Raw genomic sequence first — 15,438 nt, forward strand, 5'->3', positions numbered from 1 at the left:
TTAAGCACTAAAAAACCATTATACTCAGGTGCGTCTCTGCATAACATACCAGAAAAAGAAACATACAAAAGCAGAAAACAATACAAAGAAAAATGCAACCCCCTGGAAACATGCATAAAGAGTCACTTAAAGCGAAGATAAAGTTCTACTTCAAATTAATCCAAGCAGATTAATTAAGCTTCCATGAGGAACTCTTTATCCTTCTCCAACCTATCCATAGCATTTGCTTCCAAACTAATCTCCACATCAATGCCTCTCCCTCCATTTTTCTGGGGATACAAATACACCATCCCATCGAACCTATTATTCGATCCACTCCTCACACTCTCCGGCTTTCCCCATCCAAAATCCACATCATACACCTTAAACCTAGGCGAACTTCCAACAGCCACACAATTCACTCCAGCATCTTTATACTGAAATATCTTTGGGTTACTCTCCCACTCCTTGTTGCGCTCATTAATTGCATTCGCGTCGTGCTTCACGATCGCTTGCTGTATCATCCCAGCAGCAAACTCAATGGGGTGTGCCAGCAACAGTCCAGCCGCGGTCACAGTGAAAATAGCCTGAATTAGGTTTCCGAAGTAACTTTCAGGCACTGGAGGGTCAACTCTTCTCCTGCAGTCAGCGAAGACCGTGTAGACGGTGTAGTCCTCAGGTTTGAGCTCTCGCGCACGTGTGACGGCTAGCCACACGTGTGCAGAGAGTGATTGGAATGTGGAGAATGTGGTAGCACATGATCCTGATCCCTCTGGCGGGTTAGCGTTGACCTTCGACTTGATTTGGTCAATTGCTGACTCGGAGAATTTGAAGAGTCTTTCGCGGAGAGGTGGGCCATCACCATTGGTTGCTGAGTTGGCAAGCTCGGGTGCGTCGGATGGCTGGGAGAGGTTGAGCTTGACTCGGGTGTTACGAGCCTTGGTTCGCTCAAGGAAAGGTGGGACCGAAATGGAGGTGGCCCCACTGCAGAGCTGGGCCCAGGAGGTCATGAAGTGCCACGTGGAAGTACCGTCCAGCACAGCATGATTAAGTGCTACTCCCATGGTGAGCCCGTCCTTGAGCTTAGTGAGCTGTAAGTAGTTGGCCAAAATAATGAGAGACCACAAAATTAAGTGATCAATGGGTCCAACCAATTAATTACGAGCACTAGTCTGCATTTTTTTCAGTTGAAATTTAATGTCCCAAAAAAAAAAAAAAAAAAGACAAAATATTCATCAATCAGATCAATTTAAGTTTGCTGTAAGAAGCATATATTCTGAATTGGTAAGTTTAATAAAAGGATAAGAGTTAGATTACTAAAATCAGTGGATAAAACCTATTTATCTTATCCTGTTAAGATGGCATAGACGATAAAAATGCTGCATCCAAAATGGTAAGTCATATAAACATTTCTATCCTAAACTACGAGGACAAGCATTTGGCGGCTTTTCTACTTTACTCATTAATTGGTTTTCTCTGTGGCCAGAATTTTGGATATACCAGAAATAACTTTTTACAACCATTAGACTATTTAAAAAATAACAAAAGGTAACTATCATAAGTAATGAAATTGGTAACCTAGAAAAATAAGATAAGTTCCCTTCTACAGCAGGCTAAATTCTACTAGCATAAGTTAAATGTTATACTTTACCACATAGAGACCTTCGTGAGTTATGATATTGATTGTGTCTTGACGACGTGTTAAGTATGTTTTTATACTAATTACGGAGAAAGAAAAATCATGCAACTATATATCCATGCACATAACTTACTTCATCATATTGATGAAGAGATCTCTTTTCGACATAACTTATTTCATCATATTAATGAAACGATCTTTTCGAGTATTCATCATATTAATGATGCGATCTTTTTCGAGTGGCTTAAGCACTTGGAACTTGCAAAGGGATTCGGACATACTCCTCCGTCTCAAATTATTTGTCGTTTTTTGTGTTTTATAAGCCCCTTAAGAAAAGTATTACTCCCTCCGGATAAAAAAGAGAGTCCACTTAGTCATTTGCGCATCCCTTAAGAAAATACTAACTCTTAGAAAAAAAAAAGGTAATTTGACTAAACTGCCCCTAATTAAATAGGTATTAGGATTTGAGCACATAACACTTAATAGGGGCAAACCTGAAAAAATAAGGTTAATTCTTTCTTGATTTGATAAGTATGCACTCTTTTTGACCCAAAAAAAAGACTAAGTGGACACTCTTTTTTATCTGGAGGAGTACTTAGTAGGGGCATTTGACTAACTTTACTCTTATTTATGTCTAAGTTATAAAATCTCTCCATTAAATGTTTACTCTATTTATGTTTCATCTCCATTAATGACAAAATTACTACAAAGGAAAAATGGGAAAAAAGTAATCAATTATGCCTTGAATTTCTCAAACGATAAATAATTTGAAACGGATGAAGTAGTACTATCATTTCCTTTGTCAGTACTTCTTCCGCCTCAAATTATCTATGTTGATTCTCTTTTGCACGCCTCTTAAGAAACATTAATTAGGAGGAATTTCTGACTATTTTACCTCTTTTTATATCTTAAAATATAATCTCTCTTCATTGAATATGTACTCCATTTATGTATCATCTCCCCATAATTGAAGTGGTTGTAGTTTTCAGGAACAGTCACTATTAAGGATAAAATAAAAACGTAAAATTAATTTTGTCTTGACCTTCTAAAATGACAAATAATTTAAGACAACTATTTTTTAAAAATTATGTCAGATTATTTAAGACGGAGGGAGTAAAAGCTTCGGATCTTTACTAAAAGTAACAACTTGTTCAGAAGAGTACTCGATGCTCCATACATGCACCAACATTAGTAATTTCTGTGCCACCGCCGAAGCACTAAAGTTCATTAAATGTGCGTAGATGTCACTAGCTGAAACTCATTCACAAAAGAAAAAAAAAATACTCGTAATGAAGTGGTGCAAGGCTAACATAGCACTAAATTACGATTAATAAAGTTATATACGCGTAATAACTTTTATCATGTGATAACAAATTAATTATACTTTTACTAAATTATTTGTGATTTGATTGTGTAAATATTTTTTACCTGCACAGCCAGGAGAGGCCTGTGAAGCCCTTCCAAGTTCACGATTTTGTTATAAGGAATTAAATCCTGGAATTTGGTGGTGCCTTCTTCATCAGTAAGATCTGCAACTTCAATCCCTTCAGCAACAGCCACAATCACCTCCACTCCATCCATGTCATCATCATATTCCACCTTAAAAACTCCCTCTTCATCTTTTCCCAATTTCCCAGCAAGTTGGTAAAAATCTTCCAACACTAAGGCCAGCCCATCTTTCAATTTTTCCACCGTTTCCTCAAAGTTCTCAGCCCCTTTATAGATCATCAATTTTTGGTTATAATAAAAAGCTAAGTAAGGTAAATCAAACGTTACCAATTGACACTCTTTTTTTCCTAGTGGTTTTTGGGGTTTCACGTTGGTTTTATTCAGGACTTTCACATTTGTAACGGGGGGCTCCTCCTTTGCTAATTCACCTGCCATAGCTATTTTCTTTACAATGGCTTTCTTTGTTTTGGAAAATGAGCCAAGATGGATGATTTACTTATAGTAGAGAAGTGTAGTGATAGTAATGAGTGTTACATTGGAAGCGGTTGGGATGCATTTATGAATTGCATGAGTGTAGTTGGACGCCATTTATTACTATCCTTAGCTGCTCTTTTGGATGGCAGTTGAAGTAAATTATTTCTCTTTCCTTTTATTTACTTTTGTTTTTTGTTTGTTTTGCTACTACTGTTCAAGTAATATGGATTATTAACACTAACAACAACCTAACATAGGGCATTGGTTTTCTCGTCAAGGGATAAACCATTTTATGTGTCGAGTAACATGTCTTAGTATTGAATTAAAGAGGACAGCAGTGACCAAAATCCCATGTTATGTTACATGAGACTTTCAGTAAGGAAACTAATAATGTGCAAAGCCATGCCATGTTTTCCAATACCTGATTATTATTAGATCCATTCCTTCGAACCGATGAATTATCATCGTTTCAGGTTACCTTTACTTACCTATTGTAACTTGTACTCCCTCCGTTCACTTTTACTTGTCCACTTTGGACTTTTCACGTTATTTAAGAAATAATAAATGAAGTGCATAATTTACCAATATACTCATATTAATTGGTGCATATTTTTATTGGATTTGAAAAATGATTTGAAGTGAGTAATTAATGCTATGAGTAAAACAGGAAAAAATAAATTGTCTTATCTTGATATGCTTAAAGTGACAAGTAAAGTGAAAATCTATTTTTGGAATATTGGACAAGTAAAAGTGAACGGAAGGAGTAAGTTGTAACTATCTTACAGTTAAGATTTCAAATTTACATTTTATAGAGGTTTATATGTATATTTTTTTTATAAGCATTAATTAGTAACTTGAAAAATAATGGTAACTGACCAGCTGTCATAGGTTAAACTATAATGTTAAAAATCTTTATAATGTAATACATATAGCTGAAATCCTTTCTAATTGATCATTTGGAAATGGTTCAATCACTAAAACTGGCGGGAAGTTGGGGCAACTGGCCGTCCTTAATCAATATTGTACAAGATCAAGCAGCTGTACATATTTAGCTTTTTCCCGTTGGTTTTATTAACATTCAACTGTATTATTATACAACATAAATGATGATATTGAAACTTGAAAGGCCTTCAAACCTGTACATTTTGGCGTTTTAATGTGATCAATCTCTCTATAGTCAATGGCTACACTTGGTGTACGGAGGCTAATAAGAGAACTCTATCAATACACTGCACTTTTTAAAAATAATAGTGTACGCACACTACTAGAAACAAAGATTTTTCTGATTCCACCGATATTTAGTAGTATATTTGTGTTATAAAAAATGATTTTCACCTTATTCCCACCGAACCAACTTACTGGGAAAACTCATGGTGGGAAAAGATTCGCACTGAAACGCTGAGAAACTTTCTAATTTTTTCATGTGAAAACACTACTATTTAGGTTTTTCCTGCCGACATTCAGAGGGAATATATAGCCACTGAGCATTTTTCAGTGAAAAGTTTCAGTAAGAAAATAGTGATTTTTTAGTAGTGACGGGTCATGAACAGCTCCATACTCGGTCTATTTTATCGAATATCTGCTGCTACTTTCCACTACACAAAGTACTTATTGAGTAAATGCCACCAAAGCTTAGATAGATAAAAATAATTAAGTCATTTAGTTTTTTTTTTTTTTTTTTTGCTTATATTAGCACTTGAACCGATCTTCAGAATTCGTACCCATTTTTGAACGCTATGTCACCAATTGAATGCATGAATTCACTACACTTTAGCTACCCAACGATAATAGTAAAACCCTCACATTTTCGGTTTCTTACCGATTTACTCACTCCCCAAGCCCCAACCATACAGTTCAAAATTTTATTTTGAAAAAAGAAGTAATGGAATATTTATGGTTTATGCCTTTATGGTGCCATGTGGAGGCTTTTATTAGAAGGTACCGCCATATGTATACCATCCGTCAACCAGAAAATTGGTGGTATGTAACGTACTAAAAATGTATGCACTGGTACCATTAAAACGATAGACATGATGTCTTAATTTTTTTGCCACAAATTCGTTTCATTATCATGCAAAAGGTAGGCCGTCACAAATATTATGTATCATTATTTTCAATGCTTGAATTTCAAATTGAAGAACTCCCAAATTTCATCTACAGCAAAAATGTCGGCCATTCAATTATGTGATAGGATAAAGTGATCAAACACATTAATCACATAGCTCCCCAACTAAAGTCCTTACAACCTAATTCCATGTGAAATTTTCACTATGTTAAAATTTGCTAGTTCGATGTGGTCATAATTTTCCAGAGTCCGGAGCCTAAAGGGCATAAAAATACACGGTATAAACCAAAAGGGGACTGCCTTTTCATTACATACCAAAACGGGTATAACGTGGATCAGTCCACGTTATACCCCAAATTTTTTTTTCAACTATCGTAAAATCACAAAGAAAAATTAAAAAATAAATAAATTAAAAGGTATAACGTGGACTGATCCACGTTATACAAATAATTTTGTATAACGTGGATCAGTCCACGTTATACCATTAATATATATTTTTCTCCCCAACGTTTTACAAAATATTTTGTAAGACGTTGTCTCTATTTAAATCACACTCGACTGTGTTTTTAATAAAAAAATTTATTGATTTTTTAAAAGCATATAGTTAATTTCGTTGATTAAGCGAAATAAATATTTTAACACATGCAATAATTAAATATGTGTTATATATATTTATAAATAAAAAAAATTTGGCAAATTTTTTTTGTGCAACACTTAGTGTGTGTTTTCATACTTTGACCAACGATTAGTCGTGTGTCAAGACTCCGAAACGTCAATATTTTATATAGAACTACGATATTTTTTTCGCGTACAATAATGTAGCTCAATACATCAAGGATACGTATACGTTCAGATCGTCATTTTAGGGGTTGAAAAGGTGCCGAAGTAAGTTTTGTTTGAAAAAACTTAGTGTTTGACCTCGTAAGGTTATTTTAGCAACTTTATATGTCGAGAAAATTAGTCACTTTATTTTCAAAAAATTGAAACCGCGAAGTGAAATTGACATTCACAGCTACATTACCCTGGATTTTTACGTTGAAATCTATTGCGTATCATCATCTTATAAGTAAATAAAACCGAAATTTCGCCAATTTGGGGGAAAATTGAAATTGAATGGGATAAAAGGTATTTTTTTAAAACTCGGCTCGGCCAAAACCGCCTTGCGAGCCGTCCGCATAGATCTCGAAAAAATACGCAAGTTCAAAAAAAAAAAACGCATAAAACGGACGTCCGAGCGAAAAGTTATGACCATCTAAAGTTTGACCACTTTACAACTAGTTTTTCTCCTTATATTTTTTAATTATATTTATATTCAAATAAAGTTATGTCTTGATTAAAAAATAACACGCTTAAATCAAAACCTTAAAAAATAAAGCACTTAAACCTTAAACAAAACTTACTTCGGGCACCTTTTCAACCCTTAAAATGACGATCCGAATGTATACGTATCCTTGATGTATTGAGCCTACATTATTGTACGCAGAAAAGAGTATCAGGTTCTATATAAAATATTGACGTTTCAGAGTCTTGACACACGACTAATCGTTGGTCAAAATATGAAAAAACACACTAACTGTTGCACAAAAAAAATTTGCCAATTTTTTATTTATTTATGTTCGCATATATAACACATATTTAATTATTGCATGTGTTAAAATATTTATTTCAGTTAATCACTGAAATTAACTATATGCTTTAAAAAAATCAATAAATTTTTTTATTAAAAACACAGCCGAGTATGATTTAAATAGAGACAATGTCTTACAAAATATTTTGTAAAACGTTGGGGAGAAAAATATATATATTAATGGTATAACGTGGACTGATCCACGTTATACCTTTTAATTTTTTTTTTTTTTAATTTTTGCTGTGATTTTCTGACAGTTGAAAAAAAAATTTGGGGTATAACGTGGACTGATCCACGTTATACCCGTTTTGGTATGTAATGAAAAGCGTTAGCCCTCTTTGGTTTTATCCAGGTGTATTTGGCCCAGCTCCCGGGACTCTAATTTTCCACATCCCCCACTGTCTTGACAATAAAAGCCAAACACTAATAGTGACATAAATAATAAGAGCCCGTTTGGATTGGCTTATAAGTTGCTTATAAGTTACTTATGTTCGTTTTTAGCTTTTTTTTGAGTGTTTGGTCAGGCTTAAAGTCATTTTGTGCTTAAAATAAGCTCAAAAAATAACGCCCATTTGACTTAAATTATCAAAGAAATTATGTTCTAAAACAAATTATAAGTCAAAAAAAAAAATAAGTTAGACTACCCAACTCATTTTTTTTTTTTATAATTATAAAATGTTATAGGCATAAGCCCATCCAAACAGGCTCTAAGTCTCTTTTGTTTTCTTTCCTTAAAAATAATATTCTTTATGGAATGGAAAAAAGAAGTATTCAAGCAACAGTGGCTATCTTTTTAAAAAAAATGAGTAACAACATGAAATTAAATTTTGTTTCAAATCCCAATTAGCTATTCTTTGGGTAACAAATATGGACCCGAATTCATAATTTCTGTAATAACAAGGTTTCTAGCCCTATTTATAGTCATGAAACACAAATACAAATGTTCTTCTAATTCATCTAATTGGTCCACAAAGTTTGCATAATTCTTCTTCAATTGGCGCGCCACTTCCCCACTGGCTTGTAGCTGAAGCTGAAGCGGATCGCCACCTCTCGCAAGCCAAAACCGAACTATGGCTTGCAAATCTTCTAACTCATCATTTAGCCGACCCACTAGCCGACTTATAGTGTCCAAGTCTCTAATTAGTATGTACGTCCCTTTTGCGGCTATATCCAGCTGAGCCGACCAACTAGCAAGCTTCTTAGTTGACATCAGCTGGAATGAAGTTACCATTACCATAGGAGCCGCAACTAGCAAGGCTAATGCATGAGTCGCTACAATCACTGTGAGTGAGACAGTCAAAGCCACAAGAAAAACGGCTGAGCCACGTTTGAGTTTGTTCATAAATCGAAGTTTGTCCTTGGTCTTGTCTCGCCTAAGCTCAAGCCGTTTTAGCAATTGGGAGCAATTGGCTTGAACAGTTTTAAACCGGAGCGGAGAGGATGTAGATGAAACAAGTGGGTTAAGGGAGTTACAAAATTTAGTTAATCGTGTCAGGATCTTGGGTATAGGGTTCACATGCGAATAAGGTGATTTCTGGAGGGAGTCTAGGGCGAATTTAAGTGATTTATATCTAGAACGTGTACGTTGGACATCTTTTAGTAATAGACTGCAAAGTAAAGAAGTTTCAGCAGTTTGAGAGAAATATTCAGATAGTAAAGAGTGAGTTTCCTTGTGGGTTTGGATCAAACCCAAAATCCGAGTTACGGTGGGTTGATCCGGATCCAAAAGATGCTCCACGAAAAGGCGGTAAGAGGGGAGCCGAGCCGCTGAAGTGGAGCCGACAATTTTGGTTGGGGAAGAAGTTTTTTCAGCTAAAGCAAGGACACGTTTCCAAAAGTCAGCGTAGGATTCGGTTCGAAAGGCATGGGCATATTCCTCTCTGAGGTCCAATTCCATGTGGGCTGGTTTACTGCTTTGGGCCTCTGCGTACAAAACAGATTTGAGTCAGGCAATTTGCACGATTATCCATATTCGGGAGTGGTCTTTAATTTTGTCCCTCAAATTGCTGGTCTTTAATTTTTATCCTTCACCTAATACTTTGAGGTTCTGGGTTCAAACCCTGACTCAGTAAAAAAAAAAAAAAAAAAAGTAGCAAGAAGACTAAATTTCAAGGCCTATTCGGGCAAAAGTTAGGCCTTAAGGCACACTTTTGCCCTAAATTAGGCTTTAAGACAAGTCTCTGATTTAAGGCTTAACTTTTGCTCGAATAGGCCTAATTTTGGGTAAATGTTAGGCCTTAAAGCAGATGTTTCGCAAAAGTCTTGGCTTGCTATTTTTATTTTTATTTTGACTGAGCGGGAGTTCGAACCCAAAACCTTGAGATATTTTCGGTCACTTTTTTAAGTGAAGGACAAAAATCAAAGACCAGCAATTTTAGGGACACAAATCAAAGAACAGCTCCTTTGAAGGGAAATCCACGCAAAAAAAAGAACTTTGAACACCACACAACAATTCAACAAAAAATAACCTCAATTTTTATATTTTACAAATATTAGATAGTATATCATTTTATAATCAGTGGATACACTAATTATAGATGGAGTATACATCGAGGAAGATTACGATCTATTCTCGCTATGCGGATGAAATTTTGTTAGCTAGGAGGCTAAGAATGTTAACATCCCTTCTTTTGGGTGTGTTTTCATTTATAAAACACCATTGCAAGAAAAAAAAATGAGAAAAAAGGAATTAAAAAGAGATATCAAACAAAAACCAAGTGAATGAATTGATCTATTTCTACCCATCTGGGCCTTGTCCCTGGATCTGGATTCATCTTGACAAGGACAAACGGAGCTTACTCCGTCATTTACGGAGAGGTCAAATGAAGCCCATAAAGAACAGGGCTTTATTTATTATGGGCCATAGAGTACAAATTCTGCTGCCAAAACTATATAGAAAGATCAAACTCTTTTTTTAATATTCCGATTCTATATATTTTGTCTTTCACAAACTTAACAGGAGAGGAGAAAATCCCAATAGGATGCATTAAGGTAAAAAAATGATCCGCCTAGCTGTAATAGTGTACTGAGTATATAATTAGAATACACACCTAATATATGCAAATTATACATTTGGCTAAAAATTTTAAAAATAAAGAATAAGATCATTTTTTGCTGTCAGCTTTATTGGAATACAGTATAGTGTAAAAAAAAACCAAGATTAAATAGCATGATAAACTCCTAATGCGATTCGAATTGTTACAAACTTGACCATTGGACTATCCTACAGGAATCAATTCCATTACAATTAGCTGAAAAGTTACTGAAGTAAATAATTTTAGAATGAAATACCGGGCGAGTTCTGAACAAGAAAAAGGAAAAAACAACAACTAGAAGGCCAACCTAATCCAATTCCAGATTATGATGATTGTAGTAACGTAAAACACGTGTTTTTGGACAGATACTCTCAGGGGACCAGAAAGTAGATATAATCGGATTATTAGCTGTTGGCTCCTAATTTTGACAGTTTTGGCCCCACTTGTATAACATGCAGAAAACGTTCTTCTCTTGCTATTATCATTGAGATCCACAATTAAGAAATTATCCAATTATAAAATTTGATAGATGTTTACTAAAATAAGATATTTATACTTAAATTATGGAATCTCGATGTTTGCAAAATATTTTAATGATGCTTTATTTTCACATGGCTCTTTTAAAAATCTGTCTCGTCTACTATCCCGACAACTACATGTGCAACAAATCAAAATCGGATTTCATGAATCAAGAAACAAGTAAACTGAACGACATAAGAAGCTTACCATTCCATGCAATATATTTTCTCAGTGCTGGACGAAATTTTATCTTCATTCTTCTTCTTAGTCCTGCAATTGAAAGCTCAAGGAGGGAGACTTTACAAGTAACTTTTCAAAGATGAGAGAGGAAGCAGCACTTTAAATTAAAGATAGATCAATATTTCCAAAGAGAGAAGGAGAGAGAGCAGAGTACACGTTTGCGGCACCTCTTATAATGATTAAATGCTAAAAGTATATTAAATGATTTGTTATGTTTTGTTTTTGCTTTGAAGACAAGAGAATGTATATCTGTACGTCTAAGATGACTTGCACTGCAAGGGATTAGCCATTGCCCACAAATATCCCTACATTTTCTCTGATAAATCTTACAAGGCAACTAGCTAGAGAGCGCTCCTTCAATATCAACCACACATATATTCTAATCATGTGTGAAGTTTATGGAATTGTGATACTTGAGGCATGTTATTTAAGAATACTGTTTTAAGGATATCTTGCCTATAGTAGCGTAATCCTAAAAGTTTAACAAAGTCTTTCGATATAAACTAGAAACTCTTTCGTATAAATTTAGGAATAGATACAGTAGAAATTGAGAGAAGTAGAAGGGAAACGATGCTTTAGTACCTCTACAATGGAGGAATGTATAACAATAAGTTTTATCCGTTTCAATTTATATGACATACTTCCGTTTTTAGTCTATCAAAAAAATGTCATATTCCAACTTCAACTCCAACCATTTCACTAATTCTTTACTACGTATTTCACAAAAGAATGAACAAACAGATTGGTTTTAATCCTGGAGAAACTATTTTATTTGAAGGAAGTACTACTATTTACTTTCTTTCCAACTCGTAACCTTTGTTATAGGTAGAAAATAGTGGTTGGAACTTCAAAGGCAAGTCAAAAGGTCAGCCGTAACATAATATGAATGCTGATGACACGATGATTCATATATAGCACGCACTGCTGCTTAAACTATTGGGACCAAATGGATTACATTTGTACTAGGAGTATATGTGACAAATACTTAAATGCCACAACCAATTCGCAACAATAAACTTTTTTTACAGTTAGATGTTATTTTAAAAGATCCTAACAAGTTAATAACACTCTTTCCAAAAGTTTCGGATGTGGAAAAAGTTAGATATTTTAAGACTCATCTACACCTGTAGTCCGTGATTAAGATAAGTTTTCTCTCACTAAAATTGTTTCAAAATCCAATCCTTTAACGTAACTACTGTAGTTAGCATACATATTACTCTCTCCGTCCCAAAAAGATTGTTTTAGTTTGACTTGACACGGAATTTAAAAAATAAAGGAAGACTTTTGAAATATATGATCCAAAATAAGCCTTTGATATTTGTGTGACTGTAAATCATCTCATAAAGTTAAATGTTTCTAAATATAGAAATGAGTCAATTTTTTTAGAACAAACTAATAAGAAAAGTAAGACAATCTTTTTGGGGCGGGGAGTAATTATTATGGATGGGGCTCCTCTCCATTTCTCTTCTCTCCATTCTCCCCAAGTTCTTAATTGGATTGGAGACATGTGTCATGATAAAAAACTAATGGTTGAGATTTAATTAATCAAATCAAAGTCCTAATCATGGTTAGGATGATAAATATACCATATATTTGCTTCAACTTTTTTGGAAATCCCATAACTTTAGCTACAGATTTTCATCCATATATATATATATATTAAATATTGTTCTCTCTTTCTCCAGCTTTGTTACGATTTTTTGTTTTGTTTTTGTTTTTGGAATAGTTCTTTTCTCTTTCTTTGAACAGATGGGATGGTTCTTTTGTTAAGATGGCCAATTAATCAATGTATTATATCAACAAATTAAAAAGAATAAAGAATAATATTTGTATAATAAAAGTAATTTGTACAATTTTAAAATTTCAATGGCCATTAATTGACTTATTGACTCGTTAATAGTTAAAAAACAAAAAGGAAAATAAATCCAAACAAATTAAAGAGAAAGGGAACACAACAAATAACTGAGTAAAGATTAAATTGACATATAAAAATTATTTGAAGTTCTGAAATTGTTAAAAGAAGAATTATCGAAAATTGCAAAAATTGATAAGGAATATATATTTATTATCTAACAATGATTAGGACTTTGATTTGGTTAATTAAATCTCAACCATTTGTTTTTAACCATGACACATGTTTCCCATCCAAGTAAGAACTTGGGGAAAATGGAGAGAAGAGAAATGGAGAGTTTACAAACCTTTAAACTTATATAGATCAAGTGTCAAGGAGCCGGATCCGCTGAAGGACATAAATAACTTACATTATATGATCACTATTAAAACATGAAAAGTATAACGCAAATGGTATGTTTTAGCCACGTGTTAGCGTTATAGCTCATAAATTGAGTTCTTAACTCAACGGTTACAAAATAATACGGTGAAGCTTGGGGATTGTTTGGTAATTAAAACGTGACTCTGACCCTCAATGGCTATTGATCTATCCTGAATTTTTAATTTACTTTTTATTAATTTGTTTATCTTTTTTTTTTCTTTTTTTCTTTTTTTCTCAAGCTATTTCTATAAGGCATGTTTGAAGAGTGATTCCTCAATCATTTCAAATAAAACTTAGATTGAAGGCATTTTGTGAATGTCATAACTTTGAATTAGCATTATTAAAGTAATAGACATTGCTGAACTAGAGGGGTCTAACCAAGTTTACATGTATACCAAACACAGCCTCTATTAAATGAGTGGTACTGCTGCAGTATAGCGTGAAACATTCAAGATGGGCACATAAAAACATGAGAAGAAAGTTACAAGATTCAATGTATCAACTATCAAATACAGTGAAAGATGCAATACACAAATGCATTTGGTTTGGTCCTTCATCTTCAGCAGAATTACCCAATTAATACATGTGTAATCACTTAGAGATCGCAGAATCCAGAGCATTTTCGAACCTCAGAGACAGATGTGGAGAATGGAATTTTTGGACACAAAGACTTGAAATTATAGCAACAACTTGCATCCATTACACGTTATGTGATCGATACTCCAAAAACATATTAGTACATCAAACAACAGTTGCATAAATTTTACAAGTTTTTGCTTTGACATTAAAGTACCCTTCGTCTTTCAGGATAATATAACCAAGAAAATGCGAATCAAAATCAACTAAATCAAAGATGGTAGGTATTTTTCTAGTCATAATCATCATAAACATCATCATCGAGATCTTCCTCAACTTTTTCCGCCGCCTTCTCAGCAATATTATCCTCAATGTGATCAATACCCTCCGCAATTGCAAGTCCACCCAGTGCCCCTGCAACCGCACCCACAGCCAATCCCGCTCCCAACCCCATTCCTCCAAACTTCCCCTTCTTCTTCTCCTCATACCCATACCCCGAGTTCTGCCCGTAGCCTCCTTGCTGCCCGTAACTACCCTGCGACCCATAACTTCCTTGCGACCCGTAACCAGGTTGTCCGTAACTACCGTGCTGCCCGTACGGCGCAGGGGAAGCACCGTAACTCGGTTGTTGACCATAACCTGGAGCTGGAGCCGGAGCAGAAGCACCGTAATTTGGTTGTTGACCATATGATTGTTGACCATAAGCCGGAGCTGGAGCAGGAGCAGCGCTATACGGATAACCCGCTGGCGGGGCAGCATAGGGGGCAGGAACACCTGCCCCGTACGCTCCGCCATAAGGTTGCGGTGGAGGAGCAGGGTAATCCCTTGATCCAGCCGGTGGAGGTACACCATAAGGAGGCGCATAATAAGGATCCGGCGCACGATAACGCGGATCACGAACAACAACTTCACTTTTACCTTCCCTTGAGGACGACCAGAAGGTCGCTTCAACTCAAGCGAACGCTCCGAGGAATTTCCAATTCCAACGCTATCGACAACATCACGTAACGGAAGCTTAGCTGAACCGATGAGAGGTTTCGTGCCCTCGGGTGCGTTAGCGTGAACGACGTCGATGTAGAGAGTTGATTCTTCGATTGGGGAATATAAGGGAATCACTAGCTTTTCATCCCAGTAAGGTGACGTGTCACCGTCATCGTCCACTTTTGTGGAGCATTTGCCTTTTGGGTCAACCCATACAACAGCATAGGGTTTGAGACGGCCGTAACGCCAATTCACGTTCTTCAAATCCTTAGCTGATGAGATCTTCACCTCCACCTCGAATCGCGATCCCATATTTTTTTTCTTCAAAAATACAGTAAAGAAATGTATAAAAATGGCTGATGGCAACTTTTATCTATGAACGTTATTGGTGGAGTGAGTACTTATAGCATCTTAACTAGGAAGAACAGTTTGTGAGGTTACCAGACTAGTTTTGTATGTTTAAAGTTCCACTAATGTCCTTGGGCTTTTTTGTGGATGTTGGGCTTGATCTGTTTAAAATGAGTGTTCAGGAAGGGCATTTAAGTCAATGTAAAAAGCAAGAAAAATGAGCAAATAGCGGAT

The 15,438-nt window shown here is 35.2% G+C and overlaps 2 protein-coding genes and 1 pseudogene across 2 annotated transcripts; all 3 read right to left on the reverse strand.

The window, feature by feature from the left end:
- LOC132041519 (BAHD acyltransferase DCR) lies at window positions 1-3,568 on the reverse strand. Its single transcript, XM_059432232.1, has 2 exons — window positions 3,047-3,568; window positions 1-1,070 (listed from the first exon to the last, which is right to left on the reverse strand). Exons 1-2 carry the CDS (start codon window positions 3,500-3,502, stop codon window positions 174-176), a joined length of 1,353 nt encoding a protein of 450 aa, XP_059288215.1. The 5' UTR covers window positions 3,503-3,568; the 3' UTR covers window positions 1-173.
- Window positions 3,569-8,055: 4,487 nt separating this feature from the next.
- Window positions 8,056-11,185, reverse strand: LOC132041504 (UPF0496 protein At3g49070). Its single transcript, XM_059432216.1, has 2 exons — window positions 10,995-11,185; window positions 8,056-9,156 (listed from the first exon to the last, which is right to left on the reverse strand). The coding sequence occupies exons 1-2, from the start codon at window positions 11,041-11,043 to the stop codon at window positions 8,081-8,083; spliced, it is 1,125 nt and encodes a 374-aa protein (XP_059288199.1). The 5' UTR covers window positions 11,044-11,185; the 3' UTR covers window positions 8,056-8,080.
- A 2,791-nt stretch (window positions 11,186-13,976) lies between these two features.
- On the reverse strand, window positions 13,977-15,432 carry LOC132041500 (multiple organellar RNA editing factor 8, chloroplastic/mitochondrial-like; annotated as a pseudogene).
- Window positions 15,433-15,438: the final 6 nt, after the last annotated feature.

This window comes from Lycium ferocissimum, unplaced genomic scaffold (assembly GCF_029784015.1).
Source record: "Lycium ferocissimum isolate CSIRO_LF1 unplaced genomic scaffold, AGI_CSIRO_Lferr_CH_V1 ctg105, whole genome shotgun sequence".
NCBI classification, from domain to species: Eukaryota; Viridiplantae; Streptophyta; class Magnoliopsida; order Solanales; family Solanaceae; genus Lycium; species Lycium ferocissimum.